Source organism: Monodelphis domestica, chromosome 8 (assembly GCF_027887165.1).
Source record: "Monodelphis domestica isolate mMonDom1 chromosome 8, mMonDom1.pri, whole genome shotgun sequence".
NCBI classification, from domain to species: Eukaryota; Metazoa; Chordata; class Mammalia; order Didelphimorphia; family Didelphidae; genus Monodelphis; species Monodelphis domestica.
This window is the reverse complement of record NC_077234.1, coordinates 6910765-6934978: the sequence shown is the minus strand read 5'-3', so window position 1 is coordinate 6934978 and position 24214 is coordinate 6910765. Positions and strand designations below refer to the sequence as shown.

General features: G+C 41.1%; 1 protein-coding gene across 1 annotated transcript in view; it reads left to right on the top strand.

Annotated features, from left to right (window-relative positions):
• IL1RAP (interleukin 1 receptor accessory protein) overlaps positions 1 to 24214 on the top strand; it is a 155392-nt gene that overhangs the window by 121194 nt on the left and 9984 nt on the right. The window contains 4 exon segments of the mRNA XM_007502459.2: positions 3135 to 3258; positions 7685 to 7833; positions 13916 to 14065; positions 15533 to 15676. Coding sequence (XP_007502521.2) covers positions 3135 to 3258; positions 7685 to 7833; positions 13916 to 14065; positions 15533 to 15676 — 567 coding nt within the window.

Genomic DNA, 24214 nt, shown 5'->3' with positions numbered 1-24214 from the left:
AATCCTTTTCAGCTGAGGGAGATACCCCTTGTTCAGGATTAAAATCTACCTTAGCCGTGGGCAAAAGGGTGGGTTCACGAGACAAATGTTTCTTTTCCCTCCATCCTAGTGGCAAAGGAAGAAGACAGCAAAGACAAAAGGGATAGCAAGCGGGTCACATCCAGTTATAAATCAGGGGTTCTTATCCTGATGTTAATAGACCTTGCCCCAAGTGGCTGAGGATACATTTTAGAGAATCCCTTAATTTGGATGGAAAAATAAGTCTTCATTTTATTAGCCCCCTACCTGAAACACATATACATCTGTGTATGTGTATATACACACATGTGTATATATACATGCATGTACATATATACACACATATATATGTATACTTCTTTCTTCCCCACAGGGAAGGGAATCATGGGTTTCATCAAACTATGAAAAAGATTCCTGTTGCTAATTTTTTTTAAGTTAACGGTTTCTCAGTCAGAGCTGTGTTCTGTCTCTGTCCAAGGCTGGGGAAGTGTAGTCCTCAGAACGAGGGACATTATATACCTGTCATACACTCGAATCCTATGAAACAATACATGCAGAGCATATTACTTATCTTAAAGCACATCAGTGTGCAGAAGGGAGTAAACATTTAATAAGAGCCTGCTGTATTCCAGGCTCTGTGCTAAGTACTTTTCAAATATTATTTCATTTAATCCTCACAACCACCCTGGAAGGCAGACACTCTTAGGATCTCCATTTCACAGTTGAAGAAATTGAAGCAGGAACATGTTAAGGGACTCATCCAGGATCATTCAGTAATGTCTGATGCTAATTTCAGTTAAAGTCTACCTGACTCCAGGTTCAATGTTTTATATTGTAAGATGAAAATTAATATCCGATAACTCCAAGTATTATATTTTATGAGATTTATTAATAATCACTTGAGTAGAAGAAATAAAAAGACAAAATTAAAAGCCTGAGGAACTGTGTTAGCGGGAAAAAGAGAGAGAGGTGGGATCACACACAAACTTTATCTCCAAAACGTAAGGTGAGAACGAAAGTGGGATCCTGGGAGAGAGTTTTGGGAATGAAATTCTAGTTATACAATATACTCTGGTATCCTTTAACGACCACCAATGTGAGTTCTCCTTTTCATTCCCTTTTCTTCCTCCCTCGGTGTCTCTTTACCTTCTCCTTCCTCTTTTTCTTCTTCTCTATCCCTTCCTGTCTCACACAAATAGAGTGGGCAGGAACCTTGCAATCACCCATCATAGTGTGGTGAGAGGGATGGCCAATTGACCAGGGCCCCTCCACTCTCTCCAGAGTTAGGACAAAGCAGAAATGGATCAGAAAGAAGGGAAAGGAGCTAGGGGGAAGAAGTAAAGGCTTCTCTTCAGGCTTCTGCATCAGGAAATTACTGTTTATTCCCCGGAAGACAGATCTGTTGTCTCCAAATTAGTGTCTTCACTTTGCTCACACATAAAATGATGGCATTGTATTAGATGGCCCCTAAAGTCTATTTCTAGTTCTAAATCTTAGACTCTATTTCATTGTTATGGTTCTGTTTATCATAAATACAGTTATTATTCCATTCTCATCTTGTTCAATGAAGCTCAAGTTGAAATAGTCCTGGAATAAAGCACTACCTTCTATTATTTTATGATATTATTATTATTATTATTATTATTATTATTATTATTTTACATTTAATGTTCTGTGGACTTCTGATCACCAGAATATAATAACTCATTCCTTTAGCTGAATAAAAGTGTTCGCTTGTAAGCTTATCTTCTGTGCATTCACTGAGCATCCTTTGGAGAAAATGCCAGTGGCACAGAGGGTGATAAGAATGATAAATGTGCATGTCATCCTGTTCCTACTCCGTTGTGATCTTTATTTCTTTGGCTAGCCATCTATGTTTTGAAAGTTCTTTTGTTCTGTGGAGCTCAAGGAATGTAAATGTATAATGATCTTGTTATCATTATCATTCATTGTTTTTAATTTGGGGTGCCACCTTTTGAGAAGGACATTGATGAACTGGAGAATGGAAGATGTTAACAAATTGCGAGGGAGAGCTCCAGATCATGCCATGAATGGTCATTGGAGACGTGTAGGCTGCGGAAGAACAGATATTGGACAGGGGGTGGGAGAGAGTATCCAGGCTATCTCCAAGAATTACAAGGGCTTTCTTGTGGAGGAAGGACCAGACTTATTCTGCTTGACTACAGAGGAATTAATAAGAAACAATTTATCTGCAAAGAGAGAAATTGAAGCTTGATGTCAGGGAAAAGAAAGCAGTAAGTTCATAACAAATGGAACTGCATAAAGGTAGAAAGGATTCCCTTGGGAGTTGGTGGCTTCCTTTCTTACTGGAGATTTCTAAGCAATGAGAGACGGCCCCTACTCCTCTGGTGCATTGTACCGAGGATTCATTCTTGGTGATGGTTTTGACTACAAATCCTCTGAGCTCCTTTTCATTTAGAGATTTTTTTGTCTACTAGGGTAGTTTTTTAGTATAACTTGGATTTTTAAGGCTTAGGAACCCCCCCCCATCCACCACACCCTCTACCATCACCATCCCTTTAGTAAAAACAAGTTAGAGCTCTGTATTGGACTGGGGATCCTGATCTCCAAAGGACTCCACCAAAGTCACTTCATCATTTTTCATTATATTCATTGTGCCATTTTGTATATAAGTAGTTTAAACTAAATGAAAAGAAAGCATTTATTTAAAGAACATTCATTTCAGCAAATATTTGTTAATCTGACACTGGGGATAACTGGACAAAAAATAAAAATAAAATAAAAGAAGCAATAATTCATGAAGTTTCTTCTCTAAAAATGAAGCCTACTACTTAATTGTTTTGTTTGTTTCCAAAGGCTATTTTATTGGTACACAGTCAGTAGGACAAGTGTTCAGAATGACATTTTTAGCAAAGCTGAGCCCAGGCTTAGGCAATAGACTTAGACTTTTCTGGTCTAGATATCCATAGACTTTTTGATGGAAGTATCCCCTGAGGATTAGAATTATATTCTCTGTGAATTACATATCGAGGACTGCTTGCTCTTATTATCTCCATATCTAAAAAGACCAAAACCAAGATGTGTGTATAAAGTATTCAAAATGGAACTTTAATGTGACCATCAATTTCTCCTAGGTGAGGAGCTTGAGCTTCCCTGTAAAGTCCGTTTTCCCTTCTTGAAGGACTCAAGGGATGAGATTTGGTGGACCGTTGATGGAAGAAAGCCTGATGAAACGATGAATATAACAATCAATCAAAGGTAGCATAAATCATACCAGAGCATCTCTAAGCATGAATATGTAGTGTGGGTGAAGAATTGCTTTCTAAGCAATGAGAGATGGCACTCTTCTAGTGCATTGTACTGAGGATTCATTATTGGTTATGGTTTTGACTATAAATCCTCTGAGCTCCTTTCCATTTAGAGATTTTTTTTGTCTACTAGGGTATAACTTTGATTTTTAGTATACTTTGATTTTAAGGCTTAGGAACCCTCCACCCCCCATCCACCACACCCTCTACCATCACCATCCCTTTAGTAAAAACAAGTTAGAGCTCTGTATTGGACTGGGGATCCTGATCTCCAAAGGACACCAATATATTGGTTCCAAGACAGAAGAGTTATAATGGATTAGGCTATGGAGTTTAGGTGATTTGCCCAGGGTGACTCAGCTAGGAAGTGTCTGAGACCAGATTTGAACCCAGGAATTCCCATTTCTAGGCCTGCCTCTCAATCCACTGAGCCACCTAGTTGTTCCCTCCTAAAGTCTTTAGGAACAAGGTCTTAAAGTGTATAAAGCAACATCAAACCCTTTTAAATACAAGCTGGGTCAACATATTAAATAAATATACTTCAGGGCTTTAATTAGGTCTGTTAGTCCATGAAAATCCATTCCTTTGCCTTTATAAGCATGATTCCACATGACAATCACTATGGCTCTGTTCCTTGTACATGGTTCCCTCCTATGAGTCATGTTTCTCTTTTTGCCTCTTTCTATCTAAATCAATGTCTTTGCTTTTGTCAGTTTCTCCTTTTCATCTGCCCATGACTCCTTCTTATTTAATGTTCAACCTCTTTAGGCCTTTATAGCCACTAAAATTTCTTAGAGATCTAATTTTCTTATTAAGCAAAGTTTCAAGTTTGAAAAGGAAAGCTTATGCTTCCCATCTTTAATCTTAAAAGTTGATGAGAAGGAACAGAATAAATTGCTAAACAAATTAAAAATATATAGGTTGGCTTTTGCCCCTCCAATTTCATTATATTCCAACCTACTGTGATTCTTCAGCTTTGAATGGAGGAGGAAAAAAGTATTTCCAGTTTGGCTTTTAGTGAGAGGAGATGGAGCTCAGTGGCATATATTTCAAAAACAATAATAAAACTGAATTCATTATTAGACAATGCTGAGCTCTTCCTCTGCTTCATGTGTCCACATTATGACATTACGTAGTTCTTCAAATGCAAGTGATTGTTTTCTATGAGTGAAGAAAAATATTAGGAGCAGGTTTTCATGTGAGTTCTTACTCTGATTTCTAGACTAAGCATTCTGGTCCTTAATTGTCTCCCTAGAAAGAGAGAAGTAGTTGAAACTACATGAAAGGAAACAGTTTGTGTGAACAACAGCAACAACAATTATTTCAGTAAAGAGTGGTTAAGCCCACACTGGGGATAATGAGCCAACCCCCCCCCCCAAACTGTCATTCACAAAGTTTATTCTGTATTAAAAATGAAACCTACACCTTTAAAAATGTTTGTTTCCAAATTTATTTTCTTTGTACTTGGTGAGTAGGAAAAGTGCCCAGAATGATTTTTTCAGCAACTCTGAAGTCTTTAGGAACTGAGTCCAGACTTAGCCAATAATTTGATTGGTACATCTTGGGAAATATCAGCCAACCAATAACTTATAATATATACTTACATTACAAGTGCCTAGCCTGAGAGCCAGGGCTAAATATTTCTTCTGACACTCACTGGGTGATCTTAGGTAAGTCATTCAATTTCTGTGACTCAGTTTATACATCTACAAAATGAGTCTACTAATATCCATAGTACCCAGCTCCTAGAATGATTGAAAGGGAAGATCGAATGTTTGCTCTTTGGAACTTTGCAAATCACAAATTAAAATGTATCAATAAAGGTCACTCATTATTTTTGCCCAAATCCCTGTCTCCTCTCCCTTGTGACCCTTAACTAATGTTTGAAAGATGGCCAGCCAGTAGCAGGAGTATAGAATGTGAATATGGAGTAAAATACTAGAGCCTATTTTTATATGTTACTTTCCTGTGATGAAGCATTTGACGAGCACACCTTTCCTATATACTGCACTTTTATTCTATACAGCCTGATTCTTCTCCTTCTCCTGTTTGTCCCATGACTAGAAAACTGACCTCTTCCTCAATGGCCGGATATTTTGAATGACTCTCTGTGTAGGCCAGCTTGTAGTCCACAAACTCTTTTTTTAGAACAACTTCTTATTAGCCCTACCTTCCTCATCTTACATTTCTAACCTTGATCATTTATACCAAAGTGAAAAATGTCTCATTTAAGCCCATTGAATTTCTCTTATATCCAGCCAAATCTTCAAGGTCATCAAGATACTTTGAGGTCTTGATTTCAGTCTTCCATTGCTTTAGGTCTTCCTCCCAGCCTTGTGTCACCTGAAAATGTGATAGGTGCTCTCTCTCTGCTTCATCCAAATCATTGATAAAACAATTCAGTAGCATCCAACCTTAACCTTCCAGCTGCATTGACATGGAGCCATTATAAATAATTATTCCGGGAATTACCTGATTACCCAACCATCTCTAAATCCATCTTATTATTTCTTTGTCTTCTCCAGAAGGGCAGTATGATTTATTTTACCGAAATATTTACTACTATTAAGGTAACTCTTTCCACAAAGAACATCTTTCTCATGGGATGAGGAGCATCCTTGTGGTCTCACCATCTGTAATGGTTGCCTTTCTTTGACAAACCAGACACTGCTAGGATATTGCACTACTTATCTCTCTTTCCTTGTCATCTTAGTTGTTTGTGGAGGTGACTTTCCCCAATCCCTACCCAACAATAGACTAGAAATTTATTGAGGAAATGATCTTTCTTGGATCTCCCTTGAACCACCATTCTATACTTTCATGTCTTATACATAATAAGTAATGTTGCTTCTGACCTCATCATTCAATGGAAACTATTCTGTCAAGAGTTACCAAGGATCTCTTAATGGCTGATTCTAGTGGTCTTTTCTTACTCCTCCATCATTTAAAAAAATCTCTCTACAGCCTTTGACTTTGTTAATAATCTTATCCTTATGAGAGGACACACTTTTTGGGAGAGGGGAGGGGTTTCATTACTACTCTCTGTTGGTTTTCTTCTCCTCCATCTTGTCACTCCTTATAAATTTATTTTACTACCTTTCCCAATTAACTGTTGCTATCTTCCCAAGATTCTGTCCTGAGTCCACTTCCCTTTTATGTCTATACTCTCTCACTTGGTGACCTTATCAGTTATAATGGGTTCAATTACTCCCTTTAGGCAGATGATCTCCATATCATTATCGAGCCCCAGTCTCTCTTCTGGGCACCTATCCTACATCATACCAACTGCTTGTTGAACATTTTGAACAGGATGTACCATATGCATATAAAATAGAAACATCTAAAATAGAAATAGTTATCTCTACCCAACCAAAATAAATTTCCCCTCTTTTGAACTTTCTTATTGCTTTTAAGGGCTTTGGTATCCTTTTCAGTCACTCAACCTTGGCATCATCCTCAACTCCACTCTCTTATTCACCCTACATATTCCATTTCCAAATCTTATAATTCCCCTACCCTCCAACATGTCTCATATATGTACCCCTCTCTCCTTTTTCTCAGCCACTGCTTTCATCATCTTCTCTCTTCACTCCTGTAATAGGATTCTAATGTCTTTCTCTGACCCAACCCCATCTCCATTACAAACTACCCTTTAAAGTGGTGCCAAGGTGACTTTTTGCTTTCTAAAGCATAAGTCTTCTGCCATCTCTCTCAACTCACTCTAGTCTTGTCATTATCTCCAGCATCAAATAGAAAGTCCTTTCATCTAAAGCTCTTTCCTACATCACCAATTTCCCACATTCTGCTCCCTTTATCACACTGTATGAGATAGTCACACTGATCTCTGTGAACATAATTCTCCATTTCCCATCTCTCTGTATTTCCACTGACTATTCTCCATGCCTGGAATCCTCTCTCTCCACCTCCAAATTTTAGAATCTGAGGCTTCTTTTAAGGATTCAGCTCAAATATCACCTTTCATAAAAGACCTTTCTCAGTCCCACATGCTGCTGCTTGTGCTTTCTCCTCTAAGGATACCTTTCATCTATTCTGCATGTTCTCATTGACACCTTTTCTCCCATTGGAATGTAAGCTTCTTGAAGGCAAAGATTCTTTGCTTTTTCTTTGTATTTCCAGTGATTAGTACAGTGATTATCACATAAGAGTTTAGTAGATGCAGGTTGATTTAGTAAGCACATATTTCTTGCATGAATGAATGTATGATGGCAGAAGCATAGATCCATTTTGCACCAGTTGTGTGTTCAAAGCCTCATTACTCATCTCTGCCTTTCTTCCATCCTGACTTTCACCTTGCATGTAAGTCTTCCTCCTTGCGATCACAATGTCAGTAATCTATGTTATCCTCTCTTTCCCAGTGAGACAGTTGAAATTGTTGGAGACAAAACAATAACCAGGATACTGAGCATCAAAAAAGTGACTTCTGATGACCTGAAACGCAACTACACCTGCCATGCAAGAAATGACAAAGGAGAATCTGTAAAACAAGCCATTGTCAAACAGATAGGTAACTTGGGCCAAAGGGTGTGAGCACCCATGCTATAACCACCATTCTTTACTGGGGGCTCACAACTTCTTATTGTCATTGTTTGTTTATATTTTAAAATTTGTATTCAAAATAATTTACTTCCTTTGTAATCCTTCTTATTTCATTTTGTACCTTTAAAAACCTTATTGGGAGAAGAAGTCCATTGGCTTCACCGGACACTGCCAAAGGAGTCTGAGTTACAAAAGCAGGAAGAATCTTAGGATGAGCATGACCATGGTAACAAATCACATTGTAGGTCTAAGCAGTTTTGAAGAGAACTCAGGGTGACTGACTTGAAGAATTTGAGTATCTGTCCTGTGGAGGATGGAATAGCCTGTTCCTGTTCATTTACTGAGGGCAACAAAGGGTAGAATTTAAGAAGGGACAGATGTAGTTTTTGCCAGAAAACCATTCTAATGTAGCTCTGTCCCCAAATAGTATGGGGATCCATTGGAAGGTAATGAGTCTCCTCTAATTGAACTGTTCAAGGAAAGATTCAACAGGTTAGGCATGTTATCAGGGGGTTCCTTTTTGGGTAAGGGTTGAATTATATGACCTTCGGGGCCTCTTTTCAACTCTTAAATTCTGTGATTCTTTAAATTTTCTGAGAACTTTTCCATATTTGGCCTTTATATTTTTCCAGTGGCTAATGTTGCTAATTACACTGTAATATATTGAATCATACATAGAAGTTGGGTAAAATAGTTGTTAAATAAATTATTTGAGATCTTATCCCTCCCTTCCCCCCCCCAACTTCCTTCCTGTTCTCTCCCCTATAGCATCACCGGTAAGTGACTGCCCACTGCTATCAAGCTTTACTTCATGGAATCTTCTAGGAATCCAGCCAGTTGGGTTGACATCATACACAGTGACTGATTCATGACTATTTGATACTGAATAATAGAAAAAAATCCTTTCAGAAGTAAATGCTGTTCTATACCCCTAGTGGAAGGGCCTGAGGAAATAAGGCACATCATAGGGGGGAACTTACCTCCTCATCATTAGGAAATATCACTGCCAGTGTTAGCACAACTAACCTGGCATAGGTGACAACCAATAGCTTTTTTCTTCCCTTATTATAAAAGGACATTATGGTTGGAGCTTAAATAGAGGAAAGAGTTCACAAGATGAGAGAAGGAGTTACCCCAGAGCTCTAGTGAATGTACTATGACCTTTGTGGCACCCTGCCTTGCCTTATCAAGCAGAACCGTCATATTAGAATGTGGCAGATTCAAAAAAATCATCCAGCCCATCAACAGAGAACCAAGAGGCTTAGGTGATCTTGGTGCCACGCTATCAGCCTAGCTTCTTAGTGGAAATGGGAATGCTTTGGTGCTGGGTCCCATCATCTCTAAGTCTTAAAAGGGCAGCTATTGCAACAATTGAAGCAAATTGTCTGCTGGTTCAACTCTGCCATTTCTTCCTTTAAAATGTATGATTTTGATTGATGCAATTCATAGACCCACTGGTTTGGCATCATTGGATTTTTCTTTATTACAAGGTCAGGCTTACTTAGGGGAGGGGTAGATCAAAGAATGCCTATGATATAAAAATGGAAAGAATCAATAAAAATTTAAAAAAAGAAGAAAAGGAAAAAATGACATGATTCTTCTGATAATATTCCATATAGGGTATGTGTATGGTATATATATATCAGTGTGTATATGTGTGTTGGATCGGAAAAGGCTTCTTAAAAATAAGAATGGTTGAATGTGGAATGGGTGACCTCTAGATGTTGTGGACTTCCCATTTCTAGAGATCCTCTGGAAGAGGTTGATTGAGCAGTCATCAAGAATGTCATTATATAGGCATATAATGCAGAGAGAAATGAGCAGAGCCAGGAGAACAATGTACATAGTAAAAGCAATATGGTGGAATGATCAACTGTGCTAGACTTTGTTATACTATAAGCAATACAATGATCCAGGACAATTCTGAAGGACTTAGGAAAAAGAATGTTATCAAATTCCAGAGGAAGAAATGCTGGTGTCAGAATGCAGATCAAACCATATGATTTTTTCACTTTGAGGGGTTTTTTTTGGGGGGGGAGGGGGATTGATTTTATATGGTTATTCTTTTGCAAAAAATTAACAATATGGAAATGTTTTGCATGATAATACATGCATAACCTAGAAAAACAACAACAACAAAAAGGATACACATAAAAAAAAGAATGTTATATAGGAGACTCTGTCGGAGTATGAGATAAACCAGATGAATGCTCCCTGAGGTTCCTCCCATGGCCAAGATTGTCTGATTCTGTGACCAATCTTATGATTCATACTTTGTCTCTTGGACTCTCCTTTCAGTCGACTTCCTCCAATGCATCTGGTGACCAACTCTTTTGCTTTTGTTTGAATATTGGTTGCTACATTCTTGATTTGACCCATGACACTATTTCCTGATAAAGACAAATGATCATTCATTTGGAATTGGAAGAGACCATAGAGAATATCTAATCCAACCTCTTCATTTTATAAGTGAAGAATCTGGGTATCATAGGGATTAATCAGATTGTCCAAGATCACACGATTTGACTGCCAGTCCCTTGGCATCCATCTATTGCTTTGTCCAGTTCTGAATTTTTGACCATGACTCCAATGTCAGACACCAGGGCTAAGAAAAGGAACATCATCTGATTTATTACACAGAAATTATCCTTAGACAGTCAAGTGAGAAAGAATAGAAAGTTAAAATCTTAGGTAGACAGTATCACCCAATTTGTTCAACTATTTTGCAGATGGTATAAATATAGGAACCATTCCTGGTCCACTGTAATCTCGATGTCTTTCCCGTTTCTTATCTCTAATTTGACCTTTATCTAGCAAACTTGAAAATAGTTTCAATATTGTCTTCCCCATTAAACTGTGAACTTGTTAAGAGCAGGGACAATCTTTTGCTTTTCTTTGTATCTTCAACTTCTAGAACAAAGCCTGGGACATGGTAAACATTTAATAAGTATTTAATGACTTCCTGCCTTTTAACATAGTAATCATCACTTTTGCCAACCATGTGTCTATCTACTGATCCTTCTACCCATCCACCTGTCCATTCATACTTGATACACAACATTCCAACACCCAAATGGGGATTTTCCCTCTTTGCCTCCTATGCCAAGAATTTCTCCCTTTTAAGCTTTTCTTCCTCACTTCCATGGCTTCTTTCTCATTCTATCTTATATGAGAACCTTTCCCAGTGATCTTCTATCTCAGTGCCCTCCGCCAAGTGATTATCTCCAATTTATACTATCTAGAGTATCTTTGTTTGTACTTGTTTTCCAATTGTTTTCCCTCTTAGATTGTGAACTATATTCTGGCCTCTCTTTGTATGTCCACCACATATTACAAGGCCTGGCATATAGTAGATACTTAATAAATGCTTATTGACCTGACTAAGCAACAAACTGGCTTCAATTGATCTCTCCTGAGTTAAATTGATAGTACTTCCTGTCACGTGCTCTGGGATCCACTCCAACTTTGCTGGTTGCTCTTCTCTATTCATACAACATTTTTTTCTGTTACCTCCAAGTAATTGTAAAAATTCACCCCATGCCTAAAAGATGATCCTTCCATATATAAAATTTTGTATTTCTCTGTGTAAATGTTACTTCACCTCAATGAATCTAAGTCCCTTGAAGGTAACGAAGATTTTATTTTTGTACTTCTATCTTCAATAGAGTAAGCCCCCTAGGAAAGACTCATCCAAATTTTTTTTAAACTGAATTTAATGTGGTCGGCTAAGGAATATTGCTTTCGATATCCTTCCCATTTCATTTTAATGCCCTCACCAAGGATGCTTTGAATGCATTTGGAGATTATCTCCATCATTTCTTTCTATAAATGGGATAGTAATTATTTGGGTCACTAATTATTCTCTTAGATACATTTCTTTTTACTAATAAGGTCCAAGATTTTCCTCAATACTTTGTTATTTCCTCCTTCAGATGCTTTGAGAAGCTAATCAATCTCTCATTAAACAAACCATTTAGTAGAGACTTAACTGTTTTGTCTAGGCACTCTGCTAAATGCTGAAGTCATGAAGAATAGTAACCTTCCTTTACCCTATCAAGAGAAAAAAATAGTTCCTGTATTCAAGATTCTCATACTTGCTCTGTCTGCCTATCTATACATACATCCATCTCTACCTCTACACACACACACAGCCAGTGGAAAATAATATCAGAGGACACATTCTAGAACTGGTAAGAGGTCTCAGGAACACCTTCTTGCAGAAGAAAATATTTGAGCCAAGTCCTAAATGAGGCCAGAATTTTGGATGATAGAGTACTTGGAGGGTGCTGAGGTATAAGAATTCTGGAAAGGCACGAATGGAGCAGGTTGTGAAAGCTTTTAAAAAGGCAAACAAAGGGCTTTATACTTGATTGTAAAAGTGATTGGGTGTCACTGGAATTTATTAAGTATGGAAGAACATATATGATCAGTGCTTTGGGAAAATTGCTTTGTTAACCAAATGGAGGATGGATTAGAGTGGAGAATGACTTGAGGCAAGAAGACCAATCAGAAAACTATTGCAAGGATCTCTCCTTTAATATCTCCAAAACTGTACTACCACTAACCTCTTTCAATTATACATGTTCTCAATCCACTTTAAATCTTTTACTCTACCTTGTTTCACCTACACAGAACAAGATGCCCTTCTAGGATAAGCTTGCCATTTTTTTAAAAAAATTGCTCATCAGTCATTCTAATTTCATCACCAGGGTGCTAACTTTCACCTTGATAATACTTTCTTCAGATTCTTCTCCCTTCTGATTGGAGGGCAGAGTACCAAATTCCTTCCATAGTCTTCTAGTATAGAAGGAAGAAATCAGTTCAATCCAGGTGCATCTTCAGTCCCACCTGGTTTCAAATCTGGAACAAAATATCCCTGACATGAATACCCCTTAGTGTACCCTCCCCAACCCACTTCATGTTTCCTTTTGCAAATTGTTTTCCTCAGTAAACTGTAACCTCCCTGAGGGCAGAGAATGGCTTTCTTTTTTCTTATTTGTAACACTCAGCACTTTGCACAGTCCCTGGAACATAGTAGAAACTTCATAAATGTTTATTGAATGACATTGTTCTGTTTTAGCTTCCCTCTCCATTTTTTGATCTTCTGTATCATTTCTACTTCCTCAAGAATCACAGCTGGCATTGTGATGTTCATGATCAAATTCAGTGGCTCTGTTGTGTGGCACCCTAAGTGCCTATAAGAAGACATTCCATAGCTGGATTTCTCATCAAGTATACTGTATACTATTTTTCCCTCTAATTCTTGCTGTCTTATGAAGCACTAGTTCTTACTAGAGACTGGGTTGCCCAACTTTACCCAGACTGAAATGACGGTGGTCCCCAATGGTCCCGATCCCATGGTGATCAACAAGGACACATTGGCATGTCCAGTTTCTGACCTCAATTGGCTCACCACTTCATAGACAGCTTTATACCCCCATGCTCTGGGAGGGGGGCTTACCACATTGATGCCAGCCATAGCATGAATACATGGTTGCTTTAGTACCATGTATGTAGCAAATGATTATGGTACCATGCATGAATGCACACAGAACTCCTGAGCTCAAACAATCTACAAGTTTGAGCCTCACCCAATATCAAAGATAGCAGGATTAACCCCCTCCCACTATTCCACCACCTGCTCTGAGAGATTTTGCATTTGAGTGGATGTTTATAATCAATATCACCCTTACCGATTGCAAGACAATTTCTTTCAACATGATTTACCAAGCAGTTGCTTGACAAGTAGTTCCCAAATATTTGGTGAATTAAATGACATTTCATTGTAACTAGGATTCCAAGTTCTAGTCCTCATCCTGCACCTTACTATTTAACCTTGGGCAAGTCAGTCAATAATCCTGAGTCTCAGTTTCCTCTTTTGCAAAATGAAGATATGAATTCCAACCCTGCCTTTCTCCCACCAGGTTATTGATTGGGTGACACAAATGAGATAAAGCATTTGAAAAGCCTTGGACAACTGCTGAGGTTGACAAAAATGGCAAGTGTCATGATTCAAGCTGATCTATAATTAATTCTGTCTTTGACTTCAGTCGTACCTCCAAGATACACCGTGGAGCTGGCCTGTGGATTTGCAGTGACCATTGTGCTCATCATCATTCTGATTGTGGTCTACCATGTCTATTGGCTTGAGATGGTCTTGTTCTACCGAGCCCATTTTGGGACAGATGAAACCATTTTGGGTAAGTCGGCAATCTTTATGGAAACAATGTTTTCTGCTACCTTTGGAGGAAAGCTTTTCCAAAGTATGTTCAGGAAACCTTTGAGTTATCGATTTCAACTTAGAAGCAGCCTTAGAGGTCATCTATTCCATCCAATCCTTCATTTCCTTGAGTAAAACTAAGCAAGAATCTTTAGGGTTTTTTTTACTTTTTAATGACTGAATATCTTATTATAACTTTAGATCTTCATTATTCTCATGAAGCTTCATTGTCCTGAATCATACCAAAAACAAAGCCCCAAAGTCATTATGCCTTGACCCAAGAACAAACTCCAGGAGTAGCACTTTTTGAAAGAATCCTTGATCCAATTTTTTAGCAATTTTCTCATTTTTCCTAAGTAATTGTGAACAGAGCAAAAGTGTTCCAGTTAATAGACCTCCTTTATGCCCCTAATTGGTATAACTTTCAGTGTGATTATTATTCCCTAGTTCAGGATAGAAGAAAAAGTCTGCAACAGCTCCTTGGTGAAATGATAATAATGATATAAGACATATAGATGAATTATATTTTGCAGAATGGGGAAAAATTGTTGTATCAGGAAAACCCTGGGGAAATCAGCCTTTCCTTAGACCTTTTGACAACCAAATCTGAAATCCCTCAATATGAATGGCCTTCATCACATAACCACATACCAAGCACAAGGAAAGCTTTAATTCTTAGGAGAACAGTTGAGAAGGAATGGGTCTGGGATACCCATCTTTTAATTCATAAGACTTTCTGGACTAGAATGTCCTAGAATCTTGGCATCTTCTTCCCTTGAGGCTGTGATCTCTAATACTCAAAAATGGTCGTGGTGTGATGTGGTACTCCTGGGGGACTCTCCTCAGAGAGCTTTGGTTTGGTACATCACAGAAGCACCAGATAGTGGTGTCAAATGTGGTTGGGTCCTTTGACAACTCTCCCATGTATGGCAGGCCCATGAATATATAGGTTCGTACATAATGTATTTCAGATGTGCTGTGACCATCTAGAGCAGTTACTGTGGAGCAGTGAGTCAATAACCATTCATTAAAAGCCTTGTTTTCCACTCAGTGCTGGGGAGAGGATACAAAGAAGGTCTAAAAGCATTCGCTGCCCTCAAGTCGCTTACATTCTGTTGGTTAGAGTTATTGAATTTCCTCAACAGATGGGAACTCTGGGACGATCTCATCCATCACTGACCTAAAAAAGACCCCTTTGCCATGTATCTGACAAGGGTCAGCCTTTCGGTCTTGTCCACATCACGCACTGTCATATGGCTCAAAGGTGACCGTGTTGGTTTCTATGAAATCTGGTCTCCATTGGAATGAGTAAAATGTCAAAAAATAAAGAATTCTATTTCATTAGATACATTTCTCAGAACAGCTTCTCACCCTGAAACATGCAAAAGGGTCTCCCCGGGGAGAGTGTCTAAGCGCTAATGTCTTGGGTCTCTGTTTCTTTGGCTAGATGGGAAAGAGTACGATATTTATGTTTCCTACGCAAGGAATGCTGAAGAAGAGGAATTCGTCCTTCTGACTCTCCGAGGAGTGTTGGAGAATGAATTTGGATACAAGCTGTGCATCTTTGACCGAGATAGCCTGCCTGGGGGAAGTAGGTATTGCCCGCGAGTGATGGCTAGAAGAGCCAGATGTGCCGTCCCTGGCTTCAGAATTAGGGTGAACCTTGTTTCCTGCTTCCATGTGGGTGCTTCACATCGTCCCTTTCCCTCTAACAGACCCTCCCCCAGTGCCTCCCTCCTGGGTCCCAGGCACAAGGATCCAGACTGAAATGGCAGAGTCCCTGCCTTCAGGGCACTCACATTTCTCCTGGGTGAAACAACAGAGTCACAATCCATTTTGGCATAACGAGAGTTCGTTAAGGGTTGGCTTAAATGAGGGAAGTGAAGCGCTGCCGACCTCGAAGGGCTTTAGCAGTGTTGGGCAGGTCAGTGGTGGCGATGGCAACAGGAATTATTGTTATGATTCCTCAGTGACAGGGAATGGGCATTTATTAGCATTCCTCTGTCTCAGGCACTCTGGTCAGCAGTAGGAAAAGAAATTAAACATGGTCTTGGTTTGTTTTTTCCTGTTTTGAAACTCTCCTTCCATTTGGGGAGAACAACATGTAGCAAAAATTGTCCAGACACCATGCGAGGCATTTGGGTACCACAGAGCTTCTGTCCTCAAGGAGCTTCTATTTCCCTAAGAGAAAATAGCATCTATAACATGGAATTTAAGTTGTATCACTAAGCAATTATTTACCACCTACTACTTACTAAGAACTACAGACACAGGGGCAGCTGAGTGGCTCAGTGGATTGAGAGTCAGGCCCAGAGACAGTCCTGGGTTCAAATCTGGCCTCAGATACTTCCTAGCTGTGTGACCTTGGGCAAGTCACTTAACCCCCATTGTCTAGCTCTTCTGCCCTGGAGCCAATGCACGGCATTGATTCTAAGGTGAAAGGTAAGTTTTGTTTCTAAAGAACTACAGACACAAGCATGCAAACAGAACTCGCATCCGATCTCCTACTGATTTCTGAATAGTGGAGAAGGTAGCACTGTAGAAAATCTGATCCAGTTTAACAGAGCAGCCACCATTTCCCAGGAAATATGGATGAAAGAGCCGCTTCCAGAAATGAGCTCATCCTGGCCCTCCGGACACGCGGAGATCCCCATTGTAGTCTGTCCTGAGGCAGTCATGGTGCACTCCTAACAAATGTTCAAGCTAGACAGTCGGTAAACATTTATTAATTGCCTACTGCATGCCGGGCATTGTGCCAAGCACTGAGACTACAAGAAGGGGGAAAAGAACAACAACAAAAACAAAAACAGTTCCTGTCCTTGAGGACTACACAATCTAATGGAAAGAAAACAAGCAAACACATATGCACAAAACAAGTATGTATGACCCAGCTAGATGGCTCAGTGAGTTGAGAGCCAGGCTTAGAGAGGAAGGTTCTGAGTTCAAATCCATCCCTGCACCCTTGATAGCTGTGTGACCCTAAAGAAGTCAATTAACCTTCATTGCCTAGCCTTTACGTCCTTTCTGCCTTGGAACCAGTACACATGACTGATTCAAAGATGGAAGGTAAGAGTTTAAACAATAATTTATGTACATGAAAAAGAGGACTAGTCAGCAGAGGGGAAGATGTTAGAAGTAAGAGTTCAGGAAAGTTTCCTATTGAAGATGCTCTTTAAGCTGGGATTTGAAGGAAACCAGGGAGGCCAGGAGGTCCTTTATAACCAGCTAGATAACTCCCATTGCTTCTGACCTGAGTTCAATCAATTTATTTCAACAACCCTTCTCTGTGCTAAGTGCTATGTTAGGTGTCAAAGAAACGGAGACAGAACAGCACAATCTTTGCCTTCAAAGCATATTGCTCTGGACCTCAGAATTCCTCCGGACAAAAACTCTTCTTGAGAAAAGCTCCGAAGACTTCCAGGAGAGATCTTGGGACAGGTTTTATTAGACTCGTTTGAGTCACAGACACTTGTGGATTTCTCCGAAAGCCTATGGACCATTTCTAAGAATTGTGTTTTAATTCACGAAGATTTGAGTTTTCCAATGCCATGTACTCACAATTTTCAATGTGCCTTTTCTGAAATTATTAGATCCAAGTGGCCTTCCTTCCTCCCCTCCATCCGCTTCTCAGAGATGGTGAGCAATTTGCTATGGATTGTACATGGATGATCAAGAATCATGTTTTTTAAGCAGGTGAAGAAAATGCCAACCTTCAATTCGCGAGTAAAAAATAAAATAAAAGACCCTCCCCCTACCCCTTCCAAGTTCATCGTCTCCCTGAAACCTCTCTGAAGATTCCTCGGTCAAGGGGAGGGGGGCAGTATCTGTGCATTCCAGGTCAAGAACCCCATCTTGGAGATTTCCTCTTCAAATCCCCTTCTGGTGCCATTTTGCAAAATTAGTTCTCATTGCCCTTTCTTTAATTGAAGAGTACTAGAGAGTGGGACTGGGCTCTTCCCAGATCTTTAGGTCCTTCCTTTAACCTGGCTTAAAGAGATTATTTACATGAAAGTATGAATTCAGAGATTGAGAGATAAAAGAGACTTTAGAGATCATTGCATTCGAGGGTTCTTCACCTGGGATCTCGATCTCTGCATTTAAAATAAGAAAATAAACACATAAATAGAATGTAAATTTTAGTTATGTATTTTACTTTCAGTACTTAAATATATTATTTAAATAGTTTTTACATCTTAAATTTCTATTTCATTTAAAGTTTATATTTTATTTTTTTAATATTTGAATTATACTTTGTGAAAATATACAGTGCATGTGTATAATACAAGAAAGCATATTAATATGTATGTGCACACCTGTGCACATATGTACATATGCATGCATGTATTCATGCATATCGCTGTGTTTCAATATCTTTTTGCAAACTTATGGGTTTTGTCCATTAAAAATATGATTCTGAGAAGGGGTCTATAGACTTCTCCCCAATGCTTCCAAAGGGGTCCATGATGCCCCCAAAGGTCTAGAAGCCCTCCTCTATCTACCCCGATGACCTTGTCTTGAAGCTCCAGTCCAGAGGCCCCCAAGGGGCATTGCTTTTTCCCAGATAACCCAACCAGGAATGCACAGAAGCAGGATTCGAGATCAAACTTCAGAGTCAGTGACTTCTTTCCCTCATCCCTCTTGCTCTTGGAAAAGGAGGGAACTGGAGTGCTATTGGCTTTTTCTGATGGATTCCTTTCTCCTTCCTATTACTCTATACATTCTCAGAAAATGCACTAGATTTTTATCCAAATTGACAGAAAGGAGGATACTCCAATTCAATAAGTCTGCAACTCAGATTGCTTGGAAGGAAATGCAATTTTGCCACTGGAGAGCCCATGGAATAATGCCAAGCGATGGCATACTAGCTGCCAAATGAAGGTCCTCGGGGCCTGCTTTCTTATGCAGTTAAGAATCCATTTTCATTAGCATATCTCTCTTGAGGAGTCATTGCTAAAGTGCCTGAACCCAGCGATCTGATGTGCTCTCTTCAGTAGCTGACGTCTCTTCTCTGCCTCCACTCTTATTCATGGCAGCCGCAGCACAGTGCGTGGCACACAGTCGGTGTTTAATGATTGCTTGTTGGACAAGTGACTCACTGCCCATGATTTCCACCACCCCTGATCTCCTCTACCGGGATGGATTGGAAGCAGGCTGGCTTTTCATTGGGGGAGGGCACGTCAGGGCTGCCTTCAACCCTGGATCTCTGGCCATAGAATCCCCCATGAGGTTCCACTGGGCTCCATCATCATTTCCTTCCTATGACCCACTGGATGTGCATGGAAGCCTTCTGTCGAAGGAAACAGCGAAGGGTGATGGCCATCCCCCGTGTGATTTCGTCTCCACTAACTCATCCACTCACCCCTGATGCCTGCTGAGCATCTCCTGTGTGCCCCATGGTGGGGTGGGTAGGTGAAGCCTAAGGGGACAGCCTAGCCCGGCCCCTGCCCTCACCAACCCTGTAAGTGAAAACGAGTTGAAACGTCCCGTTCTAGGACTGCAAGCCTAGAGCCTTATCGAGATCTCTGAGGCCAGACGAGGCTCCGAGGGCCCTAGAGCTGCACTGACGTGTCTACAATCGCCCAGCATCCATGTACGGGAAGTTGGGGTCAACCCAGCTTCTTCTCCCTCTAGATCAGGCACCCTTTCTGCCAATACTGCCATTCCATAGAGGGGGTGAGGATCCCTGGAGGGATGCGGGGCTTCAGAGAGTCTGATTTTACATCCCTTGACATTGATATCTCTGTTACTTCTTTGACAAGTCATATGTCTCATCCACTCAAACAGGTCATGCTGAATCCTCCAAAAAGAGGTCCCTGAAAGGCAGCTCTTCAGCACGTGTCCCCAGATGTCTTTCAGGGGACTTTTCCCTTCCTGGCTGGCTCCTCAGATCTCTTCTTTTGCTTTGGGGCTCTTTGCAGCTTCCTTTCATCTCTTCGAGTAGCTGGTGGCTAGGCTGAGAGGGTCGATGGTCCATTTCGTTCCTACCCCTCTGCAAAGCTTTCCCTGCAGGATTCTCACTGTGATGTCTGTACTTCTGGGGCCAGCCGGGCTTCTGCCAGTGCTCATGAGAACAGGGCAGGCTGTGGAATAGGCTTCTTAAGCCAGAACATGGGTCCTGGCTTGGAACTGTGTCCATTCTGCAAAGAGGATTACAGAGCCTTTGATGAGCAAAGCCCATGAGATGGATTAACCCCCAAGGGTTTGGGGACAGAACATGATCAGAAGCTTTGACAGCGAAATCGAGGTGCCTGGCACTTCCTTGCCCGGCCCCTTTCCCCAGCATTCTTTTTTTCCCCAACCAAAAGGAGACATTTGCTTTTCAGAGAAACACTGACATTTCAGACAGCCACTGCAGAAGCACTCATCTCGGCATTAATGAGTGTGTAGGGAGGGGAAATCTAGGGACTGGTTTACACCATTGAGACTAGAGCCCAGAGCAAGAAGAAGAGCCTCTTTTCTCATTCCCATCTCTCTCTCTCTTGTGTTCAGAAGATGCTGCCCAAGGATGATGGCGTCATGCTCAAGTCAAGATGACAGGAAGGACCCAGTTGTGGCTGTAGAGGCTTTGGGGGAAATCTCAAAGGGTCATGCTGTATTTCTGGCTAGTGCAGCCAAAATTAACATTAACAATAATTGCCCTTTGGTTAGCATTTGGAAGTCCGTCACACCCCTTACAGATAATACTTTATTTGAGCCTTTTAGAGCCTAGTGACAATAATTAAAAGAGGTCATAGAAGGATGGATTCAAACAGAGTGGGAACTTAGAAATCCTCTGGTCCAAACCATTGCTTTTATAAGCAAGCTCAACCATTTATTTTTAAACCCTTGCCTTTTGTCTATACTAAATATCTATTTCAAGGCAAATAAAGCAATAAGAGCTAGTCAGTTGGGGTTACATGACTTGCCCAAGGTCCCAAAGCTAGGAAGTGTCTGAGGCCAGATTTGAACCTAGGACTTCCTGTCTCTAAAGCAATCTCACTACCTACTTGGCCACTAAGCTGTCCCAGGAAATGTTTTCTCATTCATTCATTTATTCCAATCCCTCTTATAGTCAAAAAACATTTATTAAGCTCTTCTCTTGTGCCAGATGTGAAACTCTGAATGCCAGCAAAGTTCAAAAGCAATCCCTGCCCTCAAGGAGCTAATACTCTAGTGGAGGACTGACCATGTAAACAATAACCTTTATGTGCAGATGGGATTGAGCTAAGGCTTGGGGGGAGCCAGGCTAGTAGCTCAGGGACTCAGGTGATGGGGCACAGAGTATTCTAGGCATTTGTCAGGACAAAGGGTCACAACCTCTCAGTGACAGATGCCAAGATGAAATGTATGGGTCACCTAGCAGTATTACAAAGATTTCTTTCTGGAGCCAGGGATTCATTGACTTTTTGAGTAGGAGGAGTCCAACCCTTTTGTTTCATAGAGAAGGAAACTGAGGCACAGGAGGGGTGAATGCTTTCCCAGGGTGATAGAGGTAGGAAGAGGGACAAGATTCAATCTCAGATCCTTTGACTCCAGGTCCAGCACTCTAGCTTCTGGGCTGTACTTGTCTCTTTTCTTCTTCAGAGTTTCTTCTTTGGGAATTGTCCAGGTACCAGTGGTAGCAGCCCGGCTTAGCTCTTGATCATAGAATCTCCCATGATCTAAGCCCCAGATTTTATCCTAGTCCAGCTATCAGCTCTCATGAAAAGAATTGCAGCATGTCCAAGTGATTTTTATATCCAGCCTGCCTACCTCTTCCTGGCACCTAGAACAGGGTTCTTTTAATTATTATTATTCATTATTTTCATTTAATTTATACTTACAGTTTCACATTTTCTCCCTTTCTTCCTCTTTCTCTTCCCTACAATGGAGAAGGCAAGAAATGTGACACCCATTAAACATTCGAAGCCAGGCAAAACGTATTTCCACATGAATCATAGAGTGAAAAAATGTTGAAGATAAAAGATACCTGCACTCCTCTCTGAGGCCATCCATCTCTCTCTCTCTGTGGTGGAGGATAGCATTTTCTATCATGAGCCCTTCTCAGCTGTTTTGGGTCATTGTGTTGATCAGAGTTAAATTTTTCAGAGCTGACTATCCCTACGACGCTTCTGTTCTTTTGTGGCTTGTTCATCAGTTCATGTAAATCTTCTCAGGTTTCTCTTAACCCCCCTTCCGAATTTCTTAAATCGCAATAGGATTCCATTGCAATCATATGCCACAACCTTTTTAGCTATTCCCTGGTTAATTGTGGAGCATCCCTCAATTTCCGATTCTTTGCCACACATGTACCTATATGAGTGTGTGTGTATTTCTCTCTATTCACACACACATACATGTGTAGGTGTGTGCATGTCCTTTCCCTCAGGACTAGCTTCTGAAGCCCCAATTCCCAGAGGACAGAACTGCCCCATTACCGCCCAGCTTGGTCCCTCTTTTTTTTTTCCTTTGGGAAATGTTTGTTCCATCATTCAAGCGATCAGTGTGTGTTTGATCCATTGGCCATCCAGAAAGGGGCCCAGGGTAAGAGCCTCGTGCCAACCCCACTGGCTGGCTGGTCCCTTCCCTTCTTCTCCAGTGGAGTGCGTGTGCCCTGGCCTCCATCCCCACTAACTACCGCCATCTTTTCTCTCTCAGTTGTCACCGATGAGACTCTGAGCTTCATTCAGAAAAGCAGACGGCTGCTGGTTGTCCTGAGTCCAAACTACATCCTCCAGGGGACCCAGAGCCTTCTGGAGCTCAAAGCTGGCCTAGAAAGCATGGCCTCTAGGGGCAGCGTCCAAGTCATTTTAGTGCAGTACAAAGCTGTCAAGGAGACCAAGGTGAAGGAGCTGAAGCGGGCCCAGACTGCACTCACAGTCATTAAGTGGAAAGGGGAGAAGTCCAAGTACCCCCAGGGCAGGTTCTGGAAGCAGCTACAGGTGGCCATGCCGGTGAAGAAGAGGCCTAGTTGGTCCAGCACTGAGGAGCATGGCCTCTCCTATTCTTCCTTAAAAAATGTCTGAAGGCAAAAGGATGGGGGAAAACTGTGGTGAGGGGTTTCCCCTGGTTTTTCTGCTCTTTTAGGTTGGACAAAGGGGCAGTTTTGTACGAGAGCATTTCAGGGAGGCCAGTCCTCCACCTTCCTCCCTCCAGCAAATCTGAGAGGGAGGAAGGTGGTTTATTCAGGCTGGGTGGCCAGGAGCAGCCCCTTTGTCCCCTGAAGATACCACCAAGTCTTTGGAAGCCTTCCTGAAGGGCAGGCGTGTAATCACCCACAAACAGTGTCTAGGAGAGTTTCTGGCTGGTAGCAGAACTGCAAATGGGCTTTCCAGCCCAATTCAAAAAAGTCATTTCTTTATTCCATCTCCCTGAGGCAAGTTTTGCCCCGTCCTCCAAGGGACCTCTTTTTCAAACAGGGTCCGAGAAACAGAGCTGGGAGAATGAGAGTCTGATTGTTCCTTTCCTAAGGCTCGTTTACTCAGCTTTCAAGAGGACACTAGGACCCCTGAGCCCTGGAGGATCCTTCAGTGGCTTGTAGCTTCTGCCTTCTGAAGCATCACCCAACACAGACCTCACAAACCCAGCAAGCGCCTTGAAAAAGTCTGGACTGCCAAGCTTGCGTGGCTGGCAGTGTCATCTCTCTCCCTGCTGGTAAGGGGTGGGCACGCATGTCTCCAACCCCCCCAGCCCCAGACAAGGGCAGAACCTGAAGCCACCTGCGCGCTTTGTGGCGCCTATGGGCGCTCTCTGGTCTCCCCTTACGTTGTCTCTGCAGACATTCAGATGCTCATGTTATCAGGTCAAGGGGGAAAACCAGGACTAGAACTCCTCAAGACTCCAACATGAGGTCTGGTGCTTTCCCCCTCACGCTTACTGCCTTCTTAGTGATGCACTAATAACTGTATTTTTACTCTTTTTGTTCTTATTAAACGTAAGGCCAGTGACGTCCAGGTACATACACTGATCCTACCTGTAGGATCCCTGAGATCCTTCTAGGAGTCTATTTTGGATTCTGGGAATCCAGGATCTAGGCAGACTTATTTCTGTCTAGGGGGGGAATAGCAAACAAAAATACCTCTCCCCATGGTCTTGGGTATGGTGACCAAATCCGAGGGACATTTTGCAAGGGGTTCTTTAATTCTTCACATACAGCCCCCAAATGGTAGAC